Source organism: Morone saxatilis, unplaced genomic scaffold (genome assembly GCF_004916995.1).
Source record: "Morone saxatilis isolate NCDOM2014 unplaced genomic scaffold, NCSU_SB_2.0 Contig5, whole genome shotgun sequence".
Taxonomy (NCBI): Eukaryota; Metazoa; Chordata; class Actinopteri; family Moronidae; genus Morone; species Morone saxatilis.
Genome location: NW_023340095.1, coordinates 1,306,626 through 1,314,268, shown reverse-complemented (window position 1 = coordinate 1,314,268; position 7,643 = coordinate 1,306,626). Strand labels below are relative to the sequence as shown.

Here is a 7,643-nt window from a genome sequence, read left to right as displayed (position 1 = left end):
GCTGCTGAGCTCTCTGTGAGTCATGCACTTCATTTATCTCTTCCTCCTCCCTCCCCTCTCAAACCCGAAGGGAGAGGAAGAGGGCATCGTTTCTATCAATGTAGGACCCCAGTGCAAGATTCTTTTATGAGCCCTACTTACCATTAGATGTGTGTGTATTTGAAAATTCAGAATTTCCGAAATTTAAGTGAATTCAAGTCACAAATTCACAGGGAAAAACAGAGATTAGTGGTTCATTTCTGAGGAAAAAACTGACAAACTGGTTCTAGGGATGTAAAATTTCACCTCTCTGGGAAGGTGGGAATCAAAGCTAGTGCAGTAGGTTGAGCGGTCCCAACTATAGTAGTCGGGTTTACCTCCACACATGGCACTGCGTCTGATACCAAAGTCCAGGAGTGAGGCTAGACTTTCTCCTTTTCTGGAGTTGCCCAGGGTGCGAGGCGCCGCACAGGTGTCGAGATATCCAGGAGCCCGCAGCTTAGCCAACCTGGAGCTGATTGAGAGGAATGGCCTGACTGATCTGAACCAGAGTGGTTCTTTGTTATAAGACTTCTGTGTCAGCCATGGATTGGCCATAACAAACAAAATGTTTGGTTCAAGATTGTACGTGGTACCATAACACCATAGGCCAAAGATTAATGAGAAACCTTGAGGTTGCATCATCAGACCTGTGACCGAATGTCTTAGAGGCTCGGGTGGAGACAGGAGCACATGGTGGGGAAGACTGAACTGGTAGACTGGGAAGATCTGGTAAACCCAAACATGCAGTAAAAGTGAACAGATCCCTTTCTGCAAGGTCTTTAATTCCTTCCACCGGAAGAAATTGTCATGCATCCCGTCTGAGTTTGACAGGTGATGGAAAGCTGAATTCGAAGCCTCCATTGTGGATCGCACAGAGTTATGGTCAGAAGTTTGTTGGTGCAAGTTGTGGTGGCAACCTGTTAAAGACGACATCAAGCTGAAGAGAGAGGCCTTGTGGTTCGCTTGGTCCAGGGGCCTGAAGCAGCAGAATGATACTGGGTGGTCAGAAGGGCTGTGGCTTCATTGGTCACCAAAGCAAAACCCCGGTGTGGAAGTATGTCAGGGAGGCTATTGTATGATAATGGATATTGTCAAGCAATTTGAGGAACTCATAAATCCAACTACTACGTCCTCTGTGGAAGAGGCAGAAATTGAAGACTTGGGGGAAGCCTCACCCATTTCCCTAGCAGAGGTCTCCAAGATATTTAAGAAGCTCCCCAGTGACTTTTGATTCGGCCTGAGACGCTGAAGGCTCTGGACATTGTTGGGTTGTCTTGGCTGACTTGTATCTTCAGTGTCACATGGAGGTCATGGACAGTGCGTCTGGAGTGGCAGACCTGGATGCTGAAGGGTGTGCTTGATTATCGGGGTAGCACGCTGCTCAGCCTCCCTTTGAAAGTTTATTGCAGTGTACTCTGACCGATTGTTGAGCCTCAGGTCCAGGAGGACCAAAGTGGATTCTGTCCTGGTCGTAGGACCAGGAGTAAATTTAATTCAATTCAATTCAATTTTATTTGTATAGTGCCAATTCATAACAGAAGTTATCTCAGGACACTTTTCAAATAGAGCAGAGAGATGAACGAAGGCAGTCCTGGAGGTTTGCTTTATGTGGGAATTATATGACATGTCCTGATCAAAGATAGCTCCACAGTGGTGCTAGAGGCCAAGGTAATACCATGTAGAGTGACTATATCTTTGGACAGTGAGTCTCGGAGGTTTTTGGGGCCGAGTACAGGCAAGACATTTCAATTTTTTCTGAGTTTACACACCTCAAGAAAATTCGCAGCTGCAATCCGATGTTTTATGTCCCGTTAAGGAATGAGTTTGTAAATATTAGATAGATTGATTCAACTATTCAGTCGGGGCTTGCATCCGATAGATATAACTACGGCATCTTGCTCGATCTGCGTGAACAAATTAAAGTTAATGGAGTGATTTCGTAATAATGCTTGCTAAAGTGAAACATATATCAGCAAGTGAATAGCCAATCTGGCCTGCCAACGTAGCCGAGCAATTCGTGGAACTCCATAACTAACTGTAACTGTGAATAAACCACCTCTTTACTTCAACAGGTTTATTTTTGTGGTCACACGAGTTTACCTATCCAGTCTAAAAGAGTTATGTGGACTTATGATCATGTCTGTGCTACTGAGTAGGGTAGAGGGCTGCACTGGGATTGAGATCCAGTAAATCCCACAGGACCAAACACAGATCTTGCGGGGGCTGGTGTTTTTTACTTTTCTGCAGGTGGTCAAAAATTAAACTGTGGGTCGTGGGATTATGTTGTGTGCACAAGAAGGATGAAGACAACAAATGAAGTTTACAAGAAGCTTAGTGTGGGGCACCCGGTTAGCTCAGTCAGTAGAGCTGGTGACCCATCTACTGAGGCTGAGTCATTGCTGCAGCGGCCTTGGGTTCGAATGCGACCTGCGGCCCTTTGCTCTCTACCCCGCTTTCCTGTTTATCTTTGGCTGTCCCTATCAAATAAAGGCAATAAAAGGCCCAAAAAATAACAGACCCAAAAAATAACAACAGCAAAGACATTTGGAGAAGCTTCTGAGTTGTTACTGACACTGTAAAACAACATCTTTCAACAGGATACAGCAGACCTCAATCACGAGCATGGCTCAGCTGTCACCTTTTTTATATCTTCAGATAACTAATTAAAACCAAACTGATGATAAAAAAGACAACATCAGCGTGAAAAGAGCAACCTTAAATTACCTTTTTTTTTCTTTTTTGTTTTACTTCTGCTAAATTGGAGTGAGCAGGCTTTGTGACCTTTACTGCTGCTGGCTTCTGTACCAAACGGCATCTGCAGCAGGCTCAGGTTTGGAGAAGTGACCACGCTGACCAGAACAAAGCAGGAGTTAATTTAGTGACTAAAGATTTTTGGAGAAACAGAAACCAAATGGAGACATATAGACTGATAACACTGGCTGTTTGCAAATTCATATTGATTACATGATTTCTTTGCAGGTTCAAAAACATCTTTAGTATCTTTTAATTGACAAAATTCCTACTTTATCTGTATATATTAAAAAAAACAAATTTCCATTCATACCATTTATAATCAAAGCAGATCTACTTTGTTGGAAGTATTGATGATGTATTAAACATCAACAGTTAAAAAGTCATTAACACTCTGAGCAGTTTTGGAGGAGAATACTTTTTGATGTAGGAGTACTTCTACTTGAGTACAAACTTTCAGGACTCTTTCCACAAACAGTACAGAAAGGCATAAACACACACACACACACACACACACACACACACACACAGAGCTCATTAGCAGCAGAAACCTTTCACACCTGCTTCCATTATTGTCACATGATCAATCAGAGGTGTGAAGAGTTAACAAGCACATGATGCAAACGTTCTTTAGAGATCATTTCTGTTGTGACCTTCAGACACCTGATGATGTAATCATTGTGAAATCTAAACTGTTCTACTAAAACTTTGAAACAATAGAGGGCGAGTTGAAACATTTTTAACCCACGAAAGGCAGATTTCTATAAATTTAGTAATAATGTCAAATCAGTCATATATGTTTTAGGGTGGAGTCTTTAATTCCAATCAGTATCAGGTTCAGCTTCATAACAACCAGATTTCATGAAAATCTGTTCAGAATGAAGCGAGTTTCAGTTGATTTTATAGTTCTTGTCTGACTGAGTGGTAAACCCTCATGGATTTTTTTCTGATTCATGGATTTTAATGTTAGATGGAAACGTTTGTGTGCGCCTTGTGACTGAGGATAGTATGCACTGGATTTTTGATGTTTAATAGACAGCGAAGCTATGACTTGAGCAAAGAGTTTGACATGAAGTTGGAACCTTGGTCGGTCTTATGAAGGCTTTTACGATGGCTTTTGCCTTAAGCGTGCGTAGTGGGATTGCTTCGCGGTAGTGTGTGGCACATTAAAGTCAAAATGTACTGATGTCCTGATTTTGTTTTGGGAAGCGGGCCGACACAATCCAGGATTATGTGTTCAAATGGTTCTCCTATAACCGGAATTGGTGGCAGTGGAGCAGCGGGAATAACCTTGTTCAGTTTACCACAAACCTGACAAATATGGCATGAACGGCAGTACTTTGTCAAATCGGCTTTCAAACCTGGCCAATATGTAATAGTAAGTCTAAAACTGTGTGCAATGGTGCCCTTAAAGTACTGGTTTTCACCCCCCACACAAGTGCATCAGAGTTGCAAAATGAAGCAAAGGAAATGGGCAGCACTTTTTGCAAAATGAGGGACTGATTAGCTTCTGTATCACGCAAAATTGTGATTGGAACCTGATCTTCCTCATTTCCTGTCAGTCTGAACCTTGTAGAATGAAAGGTCCGTAGCCCTCATCCACCTCATCTTTTTCTGGTTCATCAGTACTGACAGGAGAGGGAGTGGGAACAGGCTGAACAAACCCAACACTTTTTAGCCTTTTTACACTATGATTATGTTTTTTAAGCTGGAGCCCAGGGCAGCTGGCTATCAGGTGCCCTGTCTCATGGCAGTAAAAACATTAATGGTCATATGAAACAAGGAAGGTTTCTGTAGATATTTTTGAAAGATTTTTGCAGTGTTTGCAACCGAAGTGTGCATGCGGCGCCCGGCCAGAAAAGCAACATGGTGTGTCAAAACAAACTCATTCGCGATTACACAGCAGCTTTGGACAAAAAATCTGCTTTCTGTAAGTAAACTACAATCTTTTCTGGAAGACACATTTTAAACTCTTCCAACAAAACCAATTCACATAGTTGAGGCAAAGTTTGTCACTTTACTCGCATTGCACCATTTATGGAGCAAACTCCACACATCTTTGGGCCATTTTAAAGTTGCTGCGATGCGCTCAAAAGCATTAAAGTAAGAATCAACTTCACTTTCTCTAATGGTGGAACTACATCAAATTGCTCAGAGGAAGTAGTGGGAAGACACATACTTACAGGAGTAGAAGTAGTCAGGCACGGACGATGTAGCTCCAGAGCCCTTATGCGGAGGTACATAATGTCAACCTATGTCATGCGGAGGGCCAGATCAGATCCTCCATATCTACCCCAGCCTGTATCAGAGCTACCGGATCCATGCTAGAAACCTGGGTGACAACAGGAGCCTCCGCCCCTGCCCTCACCTGACCGGCGAGAGCTTGTGTGGCTGTGGCAACCTCAACTCCCAGTCAGCCAGTTAACCAGTCACAAGACACAAGCAGAGTTCAGCAGGGGAGGAGAACTGCAAACTCTGACTATGGATGTTGTAGGGCGGTGGAGCACTTTGAGGAGCTCCTAAACCCAACCAATACATCCTGTGTGGAGGAGGCAGTGTTTGGAGGCCTTACCTATATCCCTGCAGAGGTCTATGAGGGAGTTAAGCTCCCCAGTCGCAAGGTGTCAGGCGTGGATGACATTTTCCTCGAGTAGCTGAAGGTTTTGGACATTGTGGGAGTGTCTGTGTTGTATGAACGTCGGGGACAGTGCTTGTCGACAGGCAGACCGCAGTGGTAGTCCCATGGAAATCAGAGCTAGTCCTAATTGTTGGGGTGCTCAGCCTCCCTGGAAAAGCGTATGCCAGGGTGCTGACAAAGATTGTTGAACCTTGAAACCTGCTGCTTGATCTCCAAACTCCACAGCCTTAGAGATAAAGTAAGGAGGGTAGATATCAGGAGGGAGGTCAGCGTCTAACCGTTGATCTTCTGTGTCGAACAGAGCCAGTTCGGTTCCAGCATCTCATAAGGATGCTTCCTGGCCGTCTGCCGGTGGACATCCAACTGACAGGAGACCACTGGGTAGACCTATAATTAAAATGTCTGGCTGGCAGACGGTTCTGAGAAGAGGGATGTCTGGACTACCTTGCTTAAGGCCTTTTTTTGTGGGCTTTGAAGAAAGCATGTAGATGATATAATGGCTTCAGTTCCCTGTCGGTAAATGCCACATAGCAGCCTGTGCCCTCCCAACTCACTGTGATCACATTGTCTTTTTGTGTCCTTTGTCGTAAAGTAATCAATCAACAGCTCATCATGAGTTGTGAGGTGACATCTATTCACAATGTGATTGGATGATGCCTTTTATTTTTGGTGTGAAAGCTCACATGGTGGCCTCTGCCTCTGTGAGCTCACCTCCCAGGGCAGTTGGGGTACATCAGACCGTAAATACACCATGCCAAAGAAATTACCTTGAAACACATGTTGTTATTGTATAACAGTGTGGGTCCAGGCAGTAACTCTCCACTACAGCCCTGGTTATTATCAGTCAATCATATCTCTATGATGATGTGGTCCTTTCGGTTGGAGAAGCCGGTCTGAAGTTTTGCTTTTGGACAGTGGTATAAAGGAGGCCTCAGTGCACGAGTAGTGGTGTCTGTATTCACTGACTTCATAATCTCAGAGAATAATGTAGTAGAGTTGAGCTCACCATTAAATGTACTCGCACTGGGGCCCGACATTACTAGAAAGCATGCCCTCTTCCTCTCCCTTCGGGTTTGAGAGGGGAGGTAGGAGAAAGAGATAAATGAAGTGTATGACTCACAGAGAGCTCAGCAGCTTCTCTTCTCTCTGATGATGGAAGAAGTTGAACTCTGCTTTCCACAACTCCTCAACGCCTCATGCAGGAGGCCGGATCCTCCTCAGTTTGAGGATCTGCTCGTTTACATCCTGCTGTTCTTCATCTCTGTGCTCACTGCTGCTCTCAACCTGCTTGTCATCATCTCCATTTCCCACTTCAGGCAGAGATCAACCTCTCAGCTTCACCACATTTACTGTTAAACTGAAATGATGTTCAGAATGAATTTCAAAGCTTGTGTTGTGATCCTTTGTGCACTTGGGCTGAAAACAGTTTGGGAGGTGGTTTTAGAAAAGGAGTTGGAGTTGTAGAATTTGTTTCCACAAACTTCAGGTTTCTCCTGCAAAGTGTTTTCACAGGTACACGAGGCTGATGTACAACCACAGGCTTTCAGATTATTTCTGCACAAACTCACAATCTTATTTAACTCTATTTGAGCCCTTAGCTCTCTTTTTATTGTGATATACTGTGTCTTTAAAGTATTCTTACTGTGTTTATTGCACAGCTCTTTTTGGTGATAATATTGGTGACGATACACAATGATGTTAACCTCTCCCTGCAGGCAGCTCCACTCCCCCACCAACCTCCTCCTCCTCTCTCTGGCTGTCTCAGACTTCTTCGTGGGCCTCCTGGTGTTGCCGATTGAAGTCCTCATGACCGGGACCTGCTGGGTCCTGGGTGACCTCATATGTGCTCTGTATTTCTTCCTACCGGTCACCCTGATCTCTGCCTCTGTAGGAAGCATGGTGCTCATATCAATCGACCGCTATGTGGCGGTTTGTGACCCTCTGCATTACCCCACCAGAGTCACTGAAAAACTAGTTACTGTCAGTCTTTGTCTGTGTTGGATCTGCTCTGTTCTCTACAGCGTTTTCATGTTATATGACCACCTGAAACAACCGGGCAGGTATAATTCCTGCTATGGAGAGTGTGTGGTTAGCGTTGCAGGAGATGTAGACCTTGTTGTTGCCTTTATTATTCCCATTACAGTCATTGTAGTTCTGTATATGAGAGTGTTTGTGGTGGCAGTGTCTCAGGCCCGTGCCATGCGCTCTCACGTTGCAGCTGTCAAACTCCAGC

General features: G+C 44.3%; 1 protein-coding gene across 1 annotated transcript in view; it reads left to right on the top strand.

Annotated features, from left to right (window-relative positions):
- Positions 1 to 6,559: 6,559 nt before the first annotated feature.
- LOC118339125 (trace amine-associated receptor 4-like) overlaps positions 6,560 to 7,643 on the top strand; it is a 1,212-nt gene continuing 128 nt past the window's right edge. The window contains exons 1-2 of the mRNA XM_035676663.1: positions 6,560 to 6,726; positions 7,126 to 7,630. Coding sequence (XP_035532556.1) covers positions 6,560 to 6,726; positions 7,126 to 7,630 — 672 coding nt within the window. The remainder of the gene's footprint in view (positions 6,727 to 7,125; positions 7,631 to 7,643) is intronic.